A 15,526-nucleotide genomic window follows, 5' to 3' on the forward strand; every position below is an offset into this window, starting at 1 on the left:
TTGTTTGTTTTTGTTTTTAAGACAAAATTGAGGAATCAAAGTATCTGTAGATGTCGAACAGCAAAAGAGTGAGGCTGTCATAAACTTATTTTTTTCTTCTTTTGGCTCTCCACCATCTGAACTCATTCCCCAAACTGGAAAATCCATTATTATGTGAGTCTTAATAAGAGGGCAAGATGGGTTAGTTCCTGGGCACAGGATCTAAACTCTGCCAGCTAGATGATCCTGCCCTGCTCAGAACGCTGAATGTGAAGGCAGGACACAGAGAATCAGGGTCACTTTAGAGCTCTTTCCCATGGTGGTGATGGCAGCAGTTTGAGTAATGGTCCCGTTTCGAGGGACCATGGCATCCAAATCAAGCTGTTTTTGAGATGCGATTGGGCCATAGTCCCAGACCTCTAGTTTTATTGGATCCACCCCATTTTCAAGCCCGATTCTCTATAGATCCTATGAGCTCCCTCATAACCTTCCATTACATTCTTTGCCTAAGTAAGCTGGAGTTGGATGCTGTTGTCTGCAACCAGGAAGCTAGCTAGCCCTTCTCATGTGAACTCTTTCTTTTGCTTCTCCTGGTGTTGGGTAGGGTAGATACTAGGACTAACTTGAGTTAGCTCTTATATGATCAACCTTGGAAAGAAGAAGCTTTGAGAAGGACTGGACGTAGCACAGGTCATCCACAACAATATCCCCTTTATTGGTATTAATCACAGTTATGAGGTCTTGTCCATCAGAAAGAAGTCTGCATTATGTAGAACGACATACAAAGACATAAAAATACCCATATGCCAACCACCAAACCAACAAATCTCCACCAATCAAACCTCTGAATGTGTCTTCAATTTTGATCATCAGTGCTCCGGAAGAACGAACATAGATCTAGCGTAGGGTTATAGGGCATTCCCAGAACAGAGTATTCACCCTTGGCAGCAATGAGACATGTAAACGCAGGGCAGGCATTGATAACACAGTGTCTAAATACCTGCCTCCTGGGCTGCCTGCCTTGTCAGCAGAGCCCACTCAAGGGCCCAAAGTCTCCTAGGACCAGTGAGGACAGCAGGCCTTAGCTATGTTGGAAGCAGACAAGCTACGTCACCCCTGATGGAGAAGCTGTGTGGATAAGGGAGTAGTCTCGTTCAAGTCATTCTTTAGGGTCATTTTAGAATGATGACTTGGCTCAAATTTACTTTAAAAGGGAAATGTAAAAAATACCCCTTCTTTTCCTACCCCTTTTCCTTTCTTATCCTGAGCTCTCTGGCCAGAATCCAGCAAAGCAGCTTAAGAGCTCTGGGTCAGGTTATAAGTTACCGAATAGTCAACAGAGAAGGACCCAGTGCGGATTCCAAATGTCTTTCGTTCACTTAAATGAGCTTAAGTGGCTCCTCTGTAAGTAAATGAAGGGGTTGAGTTCTAGCAGTTTGCTGGTGTCCCCAAGTCTCTTAGAAAAATGAAGCCTATACGCTTATCAAAACACATGTCTGGGGGACTTGGGAACCATGGCAAACCGGTTTGCTCTTGGAATCCAGAGAGAGCAGAGGTCTCTGATCAAAGCTCCACCCTGTCCTCTTTTCACAGGGCTCACTGTGTGTTCACGGTTGTCCTCATTCCCTTAACTTCAATAGTGTCAATCTTTGCCTTAAAAAAAGAAAGAGAGAAAGACTAGCTGATTTTCTTCCCTTTGTCTGTGTCTCACCCCATGCAGCCTCCCCCTTGGGGGAGGCAGAAGAAGGTATGTTCCTCCTTGGGCCTTGGGAAGTAGGTTGCTTTGTCCACGATGCTCCTGTTCCAGTCTTGATGGACAGAGGATCAGCAGTAAAAGATCGGGAAGGACAGACAAGAGCTGTCCTGGCCACTCTGCTCTGAGTCACTAGGCCAAGATGCTTGGGAGACTTCTCCCTTGGTAGCTTGCTTCTGTAGGTGACCTTGAGGAGTTGCCATTGAGTCCAGTGAGGGAGACCAAAGGTGCAAAAGTAGAGACTTCCCTGATCTGTAGGTCCTTGGTTTTCCCAACGAAGAAAGAGTCCATGTAGTGGCCAAGCAAAAATCTGTAGTTCCGTGACTACCTGAAATTCCAAATAAAACCACTATCTCCCTTAAAAGAAAACTAAAAATTGTCACGATCAGAGTCAATCAGGGTCATGAGACAAAAAGGAGAGAAAGGAAAAACGTTTTGATGTGAAGAAAGAGGCTGTGGTCCTGAAGACGCCGATCCCAGCCGTTGCCTCGTGCTGCCTTTCCTGGGGTCCGAGGCACTTCAGCGACTAGCCCAGACCAACATCCAACGACATCATCACCACAAAACCCAGGATGGAGGCCCAGGACGCCAGTGTCCCGTTACCACTAGGAGGGAAGGAAAGGAAGAAAAGGAAGACCTTGATGCACTGCGAGACAGCGTCCAGGCTGAAAGCGTCCTCCACAATGTCCAATTCCAAGAGAAATATGCTACTACCATTAATAATAAAATAATAATAATATTGACTTGGGATTAACAGATACACTACTATTTATAAAATAAACAAGGACCTACTATATAGCACAGCGAACTATATTCAGTATCTTGTAATAACCTATAATGGAAAAGAATCTGAAAAAGAATATCTATCTATTTATCTATCTATCTATAACTGAATCACTTTCCTGTACCCGTGAAACTAACACAACATTGTAAATTAACTATACTTCAATAGATAATAAGTATCATTTATTGGGGCTTACTATATATATGCCAGGCAAACTGACTAACTCATGTAATACCAAAGGATAAACACATGAAATCAGTACTATCATTATCCTCATTTTACTGTGGGGCAACTGAGGCATAGAGAAGTAAGTAACTTACTCAAGGTCACCTATCATGGCTCTGCAATCCATGCTTGAATAATAAAAAGCAGCAATGATTTCCTGAAGATATTATGTAATCTGACCTTGAATACTAGCCTCAAAATCATTCTTCTATAAAAACCAAAACGAAACAAAGAGAGGAATCGTCCATCCCCAACACTTGGCCTATAGCTAGACAATGAGAACCTGAATGAACAGCTGTGGTCAACATTTAAGAGCTCACTTCTCCCTCATTCCAGCCCCAGAAAAATCTAAAGAGAGAGAGAGAGAGAATATACGAAAATAATAGTCTGCTTCATTGGGGGTGGAGGGCAGGGCATGTATGCCACTGCCTAATATGACCTGGTCTGACTCTCCACCCACCTGCCCGTTATTCCTCTTTTAGTTTCAAAGAACGCAGTTGGGGAGGGGGTAAGGATGATCTTGGGAAGGGGCTGGACGGGGTGGGAGTAAAGAAAAGAGTAGCAAGTAAAGACAGGGCAGACCCAGAGGTGGGGGCCAGCCGGGCTGGGACAGAGACAAGGACAGATGAGGGAGGGGAAGCTCTCCCACCTGATGTGGGCTTCGGGGATGATGTCATCCATGATCACATAGACCATGGCACCGGCAGCAAAGGCCAGAGCATAGGGCAGGATGGGCTCCACCAGCACCACGGCAAAGGCACCAAAGACCCCGGCCAGAGGCTCCACCATGCCGCTGAGCTGCCCGTACCTAAGGAGAGAACAGAGACACGTCCCCCCGCGGGGAGGGTCAAGCAGACACAGGCATGCTCAGACTGCTGACTCAGTTCTAGAAAACGATGCATTGTCTTCCACGTCAGATCGGCATGGCAGTGCCAAAGCACTTTGCTGTTTTTTGTTTGTTTTTACACCACCTCCGTCTCCTTTCCCAACTCCCTATTACAGAGTTACAGGAGACACCCCTCCCAGGTTTATATTAGAGTTTTAAGTTTTCCACATTGTCCTTTAAAAATAATGACATTACTGAGATATAATTCACGTACCAAATGGCGCACCCATTTAATGTGTACAGTTCAATGGTTTTTAGTATATTCACAAGGTTGTGCAACCATTTCACCACCATCTAATTCCAGAACATTCTCATTATTCCGAAAAAGAAACCCCACACCCACTAGCAGCCACTCCCCATTCCTCCCTCCCACCAGCCCCTGGCAACCACTAATCTGCTTTTTGTCTCCAGGGACTTGCCTATTCTGGACATTTCCTATAAATGGAGTCATACAATAGGTGATCCTTTTTACTGGCTTCTTTCACTTAGCATCCTGTTTTCTAGGTGCATCCACGTTGTAAAAACTATCAGTACTTCATTCCTTTGATGACTGCATAATATCCCACTGTGTGGATACACCACATGTTATACACCCATTCAATGGTTGATGGCTACATTGTCTTCTGAAGGATAGGACACTTGACTAGGAGTGGTATGGACATTTCCCAAGGACGGCTGTGCCTGGTATCTTTGGGGGTTCCGGCCACAACGGCACCCCTTCTGAAGGAGCTGTACCCACCTACCTCTGCCGACAAGGTGGACCTACCTGGCCATGTATATAGTGAGGGCCTGTCCCCACTACCCTCCATCTTGGATTAAGGTGAGATTTCTCCTTTCAAAAACTCCCTTTATTTGAACTAGTGAGAGTGGGTTTCTATAGGATGAAATCACATGAGCCCTGATTAAAACAGCAGCCCACACGAGCCCTGAGAATTCAGCGCCAGGAGGTAAGCCAGTACCTGAACCCCACGGCTAAGCCCTACCGCCAAGAGACTCCTGTACAGGCTGGACACCAATAGACAAGGTGTTGGGACATCTTTCCCACTGCTCCTTGCTGTGGGCACTTGGCAAGATATTACTGGCTCCGAGCCTCAGTCCCTTCATCTGTAAAATGGGGGTGAGAGACAACTTCCCCTCCATTCCTTCCCAGATGACAGGATAGGACTGTGAACTCCCACATCCCCCCCCCCCCGCTTCTTCCTGGCCAGGAGCAGATGGTGGGCACGGGGGAGACACTGTTTGCACTGTAGCATCCTCCAAGGGGCCACTGCTTCCTGGCTCCGTGCTCATATGCATGGGCCTGCAGACTCTGCAGCTCTTCAGTGTGTCCAGTTAAACAAACACTTTAATCTCAGGGTCTGGACACTGACCACAGATACCCCCCTTCCCTCCCCTCCTCGCCCCTGGAGTCTCTCCTGTAGGAGACGGGCAGTCACGGCTTCCGGGCTCACGGAACTCACATTTGAAAACAATTTCTAGGGCCATCTTGCTCTGCCCGTCCCCCCGAAACCTCTATTCCGTGGTCTCCAGCAATGGAGAAGGAGATGATACAGGATGGAACTAAAATGATGTAAGTATATGCAAGAACTTGTAAGTCACAAGGCCCTGTAAAATGGAAGGCGTTTTTTAATTGTTGCTATGAGCCATCCATGAGAGCTCTCAGCGTACATTGTAGAGTGGCAGCTCCTTCAATAAAGAGGTGTTCTGAGGCTCAGGGTCCTGAGTTGAGGGGCAGAAGAGCCTGCAGCCTTGGCATCACTACTTGATGAGCTGGCTGGCTGACACTCCGGGCCATGATCCCCTCCTCTGAAACCTGGGGCCTTACCTTACAGGTCCCTGAAAAGGTAAAATTAGGGAATAGACTTGAAAGCCCTTTGGGGGCTATGAAAACACGAAGCGTGAGTAACACAGGCATCACCTGCCCAGATGTTGTTGACATAACCCTGGTCTTCGCTGTGACGGGTCACGACGGGTGCTAATATGATGACCCTTGAGGACAGGCTGTGGTGAGTAAGCCTCCTTAGGGCGTGGGACATGGAGAGTGGACACAAGGTCTGCCTTGGTTCTCCCCACCCGAGAGAGAGCAAACCCCACACAGAGTGGGCGTGTCTATCCCTGGAGGGGTTTTGAAAATAGGAAACACGGGCCGGAGGTCAAGAGATGAGTTTCGGGGCTTCCCTGGTGGCGCAGTGGTTGAGAGTCCACCTGCCAATGCAGGGTACATGGGTTCGTGCCCCGGTCCGGGAAGATCCCACATGCCGCGGAGCGGCTGGACCCGTGAACCATGGCCGCTGAGCCTGCGCGTCTGGAGCCTGTGCTCCGCAACGGGAGAGGCCACAACAGTCAGAGGCCCGCGTACCACATACACAAAAAAAAACCAACAAAAAAGAGATGAGTTTCTGGAGGCTTCTCCCAGCTTTGGGGGTGCATCATTCAACCAGGTTGTTGGTGTTTCCAGAAGCTCCAGATTCACTTCTGGGCCAGAAGGGGTTGCTCTTGCCCGCAGGAGAACTGCTCTGAGCTCCACATCGGACCCGACCCTGGCCTCCGACAGTGGGCATCTGAAGCACTTACCAGAAGGCTCTCCAGGTGGAGAATCCAGCCCCTCGCAGCGGGAGGCTGACAGCAAGGCCCTCCGGGAAATTCTGGATCCCAATTCCAATGGCTAAATTCCTGAAAGACCAAGAAGGCACGTGAAGGCGGATGTCCAGAACGGAGCACCCACACGGACGGGGGCCCTGGCCTCTGCCCAATGCCCCCCTATGGTATTAGAGGCCCCAGTGGATCCCTGTGACAGGTGGGGGAAGGGGAAAGCTTAGGGCATGCGTGCAGGCGGAGAGCACGAGGAAGAGGGGGACACAGATCCTCTCCGCTTCACGCTGTCCCTGGTCCCTGGAGATGCTCCAAGTTTATGGACCTTACGGCACGGCGGGGAGCACACTGACTGGGTGTTAAGATAATCCCCCTTAGCTGCACGACTCTGCACAAATCATTGAACTTCTGCACCTCAGATCTTTATATGTAACGTGCAAGGGGTCACGTGGGGATACTAACTTCACCCACGAAGGACTGCTACCACCCAGGGACCCGATTTCATGCCTATAAAGTCCCTAGCACATATGAGGTGTCCAGCACTTTTGGGGTTTCATTCCCTTACGGCACAGAGATGGAGAGATCACATTTTGCCCAGAAGCAACTTCAGAAATGGGACAAGGAGGTATGGATGCAGACTCTGATGGGGACACAGATCTGGGGCTGGGCTGGGCTTCCCCACGGGCTCTCCGCATGCTCGTCTGACACTGGCACTGCACTTCTTGGGGCCCCTGGGGAGCTCACGGTGACCCTCTGCCCTCCTGCCTCTGCAGGATACTTAGGGGCTGGGCTCTGTGAATTGGTCACTTGGTCGGAGCCAAGCCTTGAGAGCCTGCCTTGCACACAAACCAGGTACTGGAGTACAAGGGAAGGAGAAACAGAAAGAGACGGGGACAAAAGCGATACGTGACCCCCCAGGGAGGTCCCCAGGCACGCACATAAATTAAGAACCCTCATTCCCCATGCAGCAAACTACCATGACTGAACTGCATGTCCACTGGCAGAGAGGAAGGAAAGGCACGATGGGAAGGAAACAGGGTCAGTCTGAAGGCAACAGGAAGGCAGTTTTAGGGTAATCTCCCCAGACGAGATTCTACCTTGGCTGGACAGGTCCACGAGGACTCACCTGGTCACTAAGGATCTCAAGGGCATGACATGTGGGTGCCACTTGGCAAGCAATGCTGGAATGTGGCCTGAGGGAGTTGTGGATGGATTGGATAGAAAAGGGAAACTCCACTGTCACTTGGCTTTCCGGTCAACTTGCTCACGTCTGTCTACCTTGCTGCCAACAGGAATCCACCCATCAGCTCTGGACAGCGGCCAGGGAGTGCTGTCGACCAGCAGCCGGCTCCACCCTGGCCGCCTTGCCCACTCACCTACCCCACGGTCCTGGGACAGGGACACACTTCCATTAGGCCACAGGCTCCTGTTCTACTTCCAGCAGAGAATACCTATGATAATCCCCAGCGTTTAATATTTCATCTCCTTTTTGTTTGAGGGCCTGAAACTCAGCCTGTTTTCTTTTATTCCCCCAACTCACGCATGCATCCTTCATATGGGACTCAGAGCTCCAGACATCTTGGGAGGAGGGAGCCTCCCTGGGAGCTGCCGGGTCAAGGAGACTCTCAGGAAGATCCTGACCCTTCCAGAATCTTGGACTGACATTTATCTTGCATGGGCTTCCTTTAATCAACTCTCATCCTGTCCCTTCTAGACAACTTCATGATGTTTCCCCTCAACATCCACCCACCAGTGCATCAAAGTGACGACGAGCATCTGAAAAATTATTATTAGTCTTTTGATAAAGGAACTGTTCTGGTGGCTTAGGGCTGACAGGGTCATTGAGCGTGTCCCCCCAAAGCCAGGTAAAACTCTTCATGAGATGAAGTGGGCAGACAGGAAGACACCCCGCCTGGCTCGTCCACAAAGGGCCCCTGGCGGTACCACTCAGTGGGCGCTGACCTCCCCCGCAAGGTTACTGGCGTCCTTACCTACGTTACCTAAGGCAGCTCTCTCCTTTTACTTCTTAGAGAGGGAGGGGTTCAGACATGCTCTTGACCTCATCCGAGGAGCCAGAGGACAGCAAACAGGGCAAGTAAATATTTTAGGCTTTGAGGGCCATCGGGTCTCTGTTGCAACTATTCAACTCTGTCACTGCAGTGGGAGAGCAGCCGATATGTAAAGAAAAGTGCATGGCTGAGTTCCAATAAAACTTAATTTATAAAAGCAGGTAGGGGGCTGGATTAGGCCCACGGGCTGCAGAGTTGGCAGACTCCTGCCCGAATGCCTGAGGGGTACAGAAAGATCCGACAAGACGGAACCACAACCCTGGGCCATGAGCCCCCCGTACTGCCCCGAGGTCCTTGTCGCCTGGCACACAGTAGTTATAAAGTTTGGGCTTTGCAGTTCGCCTTCTTGTGTTCGACTCCTGGGCCCACGATATGTTGGCTGTGCTACCTTCCATTCCCCCTGCCATGAAATGCAAAGAACAGTACAACCCCCGGCATCCCAGGGTTGCCAGGATGATGCCCTGGCACGGGCCCTCTAAAGCCCTTGGCACACAGGGGCTGGCATGTCCTGAGGACCTAATCAAAGTCTACTGTGGGGTGGAGGTGAGTGTTATCACTAAGGCTCCAGTGTGAGCTGATGACAGGAGGGGTGACAGAGAATGGGACTGTAGGACAGTCAGGGTCAACAAGAGGACTGACTCAGCTTCAGGAAGCAGACCTGGGCCAGGGTGGGGCTGAACCCTTTCCAGCTGGGAGGTCTTTCCAAGAACTCACAGGTCCCCTTTCTGAGACAGGCTCAGGGTACTTGCCGCCCCGAGTCAAGACTCATGTCCTTGCAAAGTCCTGCGTCAGATAGATCTGACTTTGGCCCACCTGTGCTTACATCCCCACCAGCACTCGTTCATTTGTTCTTGCTGACACTTCTGTGAGACATTTACACCCCTTGTAAGGTTGGACAGGCCACGTGTACCTCCTTGGAGAGCCACTGTGAACGTGAAGGTCTTTCTGATACCGGGCTCCTGCGTGCTTATGGCCAGTCTGTTCGCGGGGCACAGAAACTCCCAGGAGCCCCGGGCTCATGATTCCCCTGGACGGGCATCCTTCCCCTGGTCACCTCCGGGGTCCATCCCCACTGAGACCCAGGAGGTGCCCAGAGATGGATCCTCCCCTTGACACAGAAGGGACATGAGCTGCTGGGAGGGCTTACGAGGCCCTTTGATGAGCTTGGACTTGACTGTCCTGCTGCCTTTCTGAGTATGGACATCCTCAGTGGATGACGAGCCTAGAGGGTCGCCCCTGGGTGACCCTTGAGATTTTGTCCAAGGCAGAAGTACCTCTGCCAGGTGAAGGCTGGGAGTGAACCTTGGCCCACACCTTCTCCATGGCAGCCCAGATCTGCCCCAATTTCACAGGAGACAACGAGAGTAGGAGAAATTAGACAGGGTCCAGAGAGAAATCTGGCTTGTGATTTTTAGGCAAAAGCTACTGTTCTGCTCCTTTGCTTTTTAAATAGGCATGTGTGCAAGGCGGTGAGCCCTGCCGGCCAGCTACGCTTCCTCCCTTTCTGAGTTCCTAACCATCACTCCCCAGCCAGTCTAAAGGGCAGGATAAAAGGGTCAAGAGTGTCCTTTCTTGCCTCAAAAGGCCCGAGGACAAACACCTCTGTTGTCAGAGGGGGGTGGGTGGAGGATAGGAGCCGGCCTCAGGGGGTGGGGCTGGGGGCTGGTTTGGGGATCAGAGTCAAGGGTCTCGCCTCTTCTCACCTCCTGGGTCCCGGGTCTAGGAATCCAAACCCAGCTTTGGGTCACTTTGTCCAGCCTTGCTCAAGTTACAGGACCCTGACAAGCATGCTCCCACCAGCCCTGAGCAGGAATACAGCCTCCTCTAGAGGCTTCTGCTGTCACTTTCATAGCCCAAGCTGACCCTGAGCTCCCATTCCAGGAGTGGGGAGCATCTGAAATACATCTCTGGTGATGGAGTGAACCTTAAGGGCAAATCCTTGCCAATATTTCATTAGCCCCTGCCCTGCCTTCTTGGAGCGACCCTCATAGCGGGGTCTTTTTCCTCCAAACCTTTTCTCTGTCTCTTCACTGACCCCCAAATGGCTGAGTGAATACAACCAGCTCCTTGACCTTTTGCAAGGGTCCAAGGTTTCTTTCAACGAGGAAGGTCAAGGTGTCTGTCCAGGTCTTACACCCCTCGTCTGACAGCATTCTGCAGCTGGCTCGCTGTCCAAGGCCATCGCCTGTCCCCTGTGTCCACAGGCAGGCATACGACTCACCCCAGACCTAACCGGGGAGGGAGCTGCTGCCCCATGTCGCCAGTGAGTCGGAGGTGGGGTCCCCCGTTCAAAGTCCTTGCCATGACTTGGGACTGACTGCAGCCATCCGCTGGGCGGGCTCTGGAACCTCCTTGCATCCCGCCCGGGAGCCGCCATCCTGATAAGCAACACAGAAACCCCATTCTTCTACGCCTGGTGAGCCACGTCCCCTGGGCCCTGCCCCGGCTCTGGCACAGGGCTGCCAGCCCAGCCAGGTACCACACCCTCGGGATCCTGCCAGCCTTTCTCAGCAGGGCGTCGCCTCGCTGGGCGGACCGTGGAATCTCTCCTGGGTGCACCTGGGCTCCTTCAGCCCAGAGCAAGGGCTGGACTGCAGTTTCTCTGCTCTTCCCACCTTCGTATATGTCCCTTCTGCACACACACACCAGTGCATCATGTTCCCTTGGCCTCTGTGTGCTGTGCATCTGTGGGGGTGACCCCATGGAAGGGCTCAATCCCCTCCACACCCTCTATTCTGCTCTTCCTCTTGCATCAGCTCAGGAAATCGAAAGAAACCCCCTGGGTATTCTGATGAGCTGTGGTGCCAGGCAGCGGGTCTGCAGGTTTTAGGAACGTGCTGACCACGTTGAGAACCACTGGCCTAAGAAGTTATCAAAGGAGATGAGGATGAGGACGGTGGCCACACCCCCCTCCAACTCAGGAGCCCCTGCCCTGCTACCTGACACCCAACAAAGGAGCAGCCCAGGGCTGGCCCCTGCTGGGAGCCGAGGACACCAGCGGCCACTTGTGACTGAGTCAGGCGGCCTGCAGACTAGGTCGGGGCGCTGGAGGGGAGCCTGGGAAACCGCAGGAGCATCAAAGTGGAGGGTGACTGAGGACACAGGACATATCAACAAAAGTGATAGGGGGTAACGGCCCGTGTGTCCAGGTGCGAAGCAGCAGCAGTGAGGCCGGGCTCAGGGTGGCAGGGCTGGTCCCTCGGAAGCCCGAGCTCAGAGCTGACTCAGGAGCAGTGGGGGCCTAGACTGGCTGCCAGGGGTGGGCGCGCAGCCTCCACGGGTGCTGGGCGTGCAGGATGCTCCAGGCGCACTCACTCCCTCCTGCAGCCCCACTGTGCTCCCCACCGTGGCCTCCATGCCTACGGACACCCTGCCCCTGCCGGCATCCCCAGGGCATGGGGCTTGCTGGGCTCTCCCGTCCATCATTTACACTTGGGAAGGGAAAGCCCGAATGAGAGGCTTCTTTTCCATGATGGGCTGTGAAGATTCGGAGCAGAAGTAGAGGATGGGCTTGAGGACACGGGGAGGGGGAAGGGGAAGCTGGGACGAAGTGAGAGAGTGGCACGGACATATATACACTACCAAATGTAAAACAGGTAGCTAGTGGGAAGCAGCTGCATCACACAGGGAGATCAGCTCGGTGCTTTGTGACCACCGAGAGGGGTGGGATAGGGAGGGAGGGAGGGAGGGAGACGCAAGAGGGAGGGGATATAGGGACATATGTATACATATAGCTGATTCACTGTGTTATACAGCAGAAACTAACACACCATTGTAAAGTAATTATACTCCAATAAAACTGTTAAAGAAAAAAAAAAAGCAACAGGAAAAGCCCAAACCCTGGCCCTTCGGAAGACTCAAGGCCCCTGCCTTCTGTGTTTTGTTCTTCCGGGCAGGAGCACAAAGACACCATGACCAGTCTGGACCTCAGCAAGTCAGTGGCAGGGAGAGGGAAGTGGGAATGAAGGGTTCTTTAAGGAAGAAACCACAGGCTGTCCCTGACAGGGTCCCTGCCCTTTGGTGACAAGTCAAGCTCCACGGTGACCTGCTCCCCCGGGACTTAAGGGAGCAACAAGGGAGGGAATCCTGCGAGAAGGGCCGGGAAAGGCCAGGAAAGGCTTGTCTATGGGAGAACAGGGCTGGGGTCGGGGGGAGGCGGGGGAGAGCAAGTGGAGGGAAAAGAGGGGAAGGAGGAGGGAGGGTTAAGGGCAGGGCGTCATGGGGCAGTGGTGGGGGGTGATGGCTCCTGGGGGCTGGGCTGCACGTGCAGGGGCTCCAGGTAGGTGAGCCCAGGGTCTGTCCAGAAGGGTCACCTCTGCACAGGAGCTGGATTTGGCTTGGGCTGTTCACACTTCTCTTTTCCTCTCCCTTAAGGACCTGAATTTTCTAGGAGGGGCAGACCCAGTCCAGCTGTTTTAAAAGTTCATTTCCTAGGAGTTTTTTTTTTTTTTTTCCACATGCCAAGATGGAAGACAGAATGGCAGAAAGGTGAGCAGCCACGGCTTCCCTAACCTCAGGGCTCCCCCGTCCGCAGCATAAGCAAATGTGTAGAAGGCAGAACTCCCTGACTGCGGTCTGAGTCTTGTGATGGTAACTGGGGTGCCCAACTGCCCTGGTTTCATGGGACACTGGATGTTCGGTGCTGAAACGGGGGATGTCCGGGGCCAACTGGGATGAGGTTGGTCATCCTTGGAAGCACCCAGAAGCCTGGTGGGTAGCAGAGGCACACTTGGGTGAGAATTTTAATTTGCCGCAGAGGATGTTGCACACCATCTTGGAAGCTGAGCAGATGTTGTTTTGTTGTTGTTGTCGTTTTTCACTATCCAACGCTTCTGATGGTCTAACGCAAGTTCCAGCTGCTCCTGGACCCCTCAGATACATCTCCCTCCAACCCTCACCAGCCCCAAGAGCGTCAGGTCGGTCCACAATGAGTGTGGCCCTCTGTCTCCAGCCCAGCCCCGAGCTGGCCGGGCTCGGCAGGGGCAGGAGAGGGTGGCCTCCCTGCAGTGACAAGCAGGCACTTTGCTCTGCGTCTGTGGTAGGGACACAAGGGGACCGGTCAGCCTGCTTGGGGCTAGAAGGCAGCTGGAAACCCCGGGGCTGGGGGGACCTGGAGGGGGCAGGGAAGGCATAGGGCTCACCCCCAGGTACTGACTCTCTGCAGACAGAGTGGGCTGGGCCCATGGGGGGTGCCAAGGAGGCGCAGGCAGGGCAGTGGGTGCCCACGCCCCAGTCCGGATGCAAGGGCGGAAGCCAGAGCCCCAGGGTGCCCCTCCACTGCCTCTCGTATTCCTTGCTCTCCCAGCCCGTGGGGGCAGATGGCCAGGGCCTCTGAGGTGCAATGCTGGTCCTCCAGGCTGCCAGCTTGGGCGGGGTGGTGCTACCCACCCTCACCTTCAGATACCAGTCTTCCCAAGAGGTGGGCAACAGAAAGGAAGGCCGTCCCAGTGGGCAGGTGCTTCTGCTTTTTCTTAGAGGCCTGACCCCCTTTCCCTCCAGGGGCTGCCTTCCCAGCTCCTGCCCCACCTCAGAGTTAAAAGTCACCCAGGCTACGGGGCCTTCCGGAGTCCCCTTGTTCAGACACCTTCTTTGTTAGTAGAAAACAAAAGCACAGAGAAATTCAAGGTCTTTGCAGGCAGTGTGACTTGCCTGCATCCCCAGGTGCACCGCTGAGACCCGGTGCGTCGCGTCGGCTTTTACTTTGTAAATCGGGCATAAACTGCCCCATTTTCAGGGTTCTTCTGCGGATGGGGGGATAGTCTCTGTGAAGTGCCGGGCAGAGCTCACAGCCCAGAGTGGACGCTCCTTAAATGGCAGCTTGCGTGAAAACTGCCCGAGTCTCCTGAACGAGCCGGACACTCAGGCCCCTAGGTCCCCGCAGCCTGGTGGCCCTTCCGGCCTCACGCGAATTTCGCCTCCAACTCATGCTCCTCACCCTTCCAGATTCTGTGACCTCCGGGTCAGAACCAAGGCTGGCAATAGCAGCTGGCAGTCAGGGGGGACCCTCTTCTCAGGAGTGACCCCAGAATCCAGCACTGAGCCCCAGCCATGTGTGAGAGCTCACGCGGCACACGGAGATGTTGGGGAGGGCCCCCATCTTCAAGGGGTTTACAGCCTAATAGCGGGTGAAGAAACCCGCCTACAAATGACTACAGGACCGCGCAGAGCTTGCCAAAGGCCATAAGAGAAGCACAGAGCCTACAGGGAGGAAGGTGATCCGGGAATCCTTCCTGGAGAAGGTGGCACACAAGATGGACTTTGAAGGGTGGGGAGCCTCTCGACAGCTAGAGAGAGATGGGGAGATGCTTCCGCTACAGGAGGAAGCGACAATGGAAGCAACAGTGTGAGATGCTAGGGCAGGGCGGCCCAGGCCTGCTCTTCTCTCCCCTTCCCCGACTGAAAGCCAACGCACAAACAAGAGCAGAAAATGCTTTGGAGTCAAAGCCCGTCTCTCCTTGGCATCATCTTCTAAGAATCTTTCCTGTGAGCAGCTGAGTCTGCCGGCTTTTCAGGACAAGTGCTAAATGCCCCGGCTCCACCCCAGGGGTCTTTGCAAGGCCAAGTATGAGTTTGCATCCCAGGAGTCTACACCCATCTTTGGGGACCGACCCTGGTGCTGAATGAGACCCTCGAAGGGAGTTCCCTTGAAATCCATGCCTTAGCCGTCTCCACTCAAGCCTTTCACTTAAGAACGTCTCCAGGGGACTTCCCTGGCAGCCCAGCGGTTAAGACCCCGCGCTTCCACTGCAGGGGGCGTGGGTTCGATCCGTGGTCGGGGAACTAAGGTGCCGCACAGCCAGGAAAAAAAAAAAAAAAAAAAAAGAATGTATGTCTCGGGACTTGAGCTTGGGGAAAGCTTTCAGCGAGGGCCAGCAGCAGCACAAAGCCTGTGCTGGGAGCAGCACAGATCCCGCTGCAACAACCTGCGGCGGAAACCAGCTTCTCCTTTGTTACCACGCCCATCAGAGGGAGACTAAGGTCCTCCGGCTGGAATAAGAGTGATGATAATCATCTCTGCCGTTTATGGAGTGTTACTAAGTTTCAGGTGTGGTTGGAAGCATTTTACATGTAGCAACACGCTTCACCCCTGGCAACCACCTCCTAAGTGTTTCCTACCATCATTATCCCCATTTTACAGATGGGGAAAGTGATGCACAAGGTTCCGTGACTTGTCTCCAGGGCTACCCAGCTGGGAAGTGACAGAGGGTACTCTTAACCACTATTCTATAAGCCTCGGG

At 53.0% G+C, this 15,526-nt stretch overlaps 1 protein-coding gene across 5 annotated transcripts in view; it reads right to left on the reverse strand.

Annotated features, from left to right (window-relative positions):
* Positions 1 to 675: 675 nt before the first annotated feature.
* SLC39A11 (solute carrier family 39 member 11) overlaps positions 676 to 15,526 on the reverse strand; it is a 382,284-nt gene continuing 367,433 nt past the window's right edge. For all 5 annotated transcript variants that reach the window (XM_081220292.1, XM_081220293.1, XM_081220291.1 and 2 more), the window contains 3 exons: positions 6,202 to 6,300; positions 3,391 to 3,549; positions 676 to 2,337 (listed from right to left, as the gene is read on the reverse strand). In XM_081220292.1, the coding sequence (XP_081076418.1) occupies positions 2,259 to 2,337; positions 3,391 to 3,549; positions 6,202 to 6,300 (337 nt within the window). In that variant the 3' untranslated portion in view covers positions 676 to 2,258. The remainder of the gene's footprint in view (positions 2,338 to 3,390; positions 3,550 to 6,201; positions 6,301 to 15,526) is intronic.

The sequence above is a fragment of the Mesoplodon bidens genome (genome assembly GCF_964165515.1).
Source record: "Mesoplodon bidens genome assembly, chromosome: 19".
NCBI classification, from domain to species: domain Eukaryota; kingdom Metazoa; phylum Chordata; class Mammalia; order Artiodactyla; family Ziphiidae; genus Mesoplodon; species Mesoplodon bidens.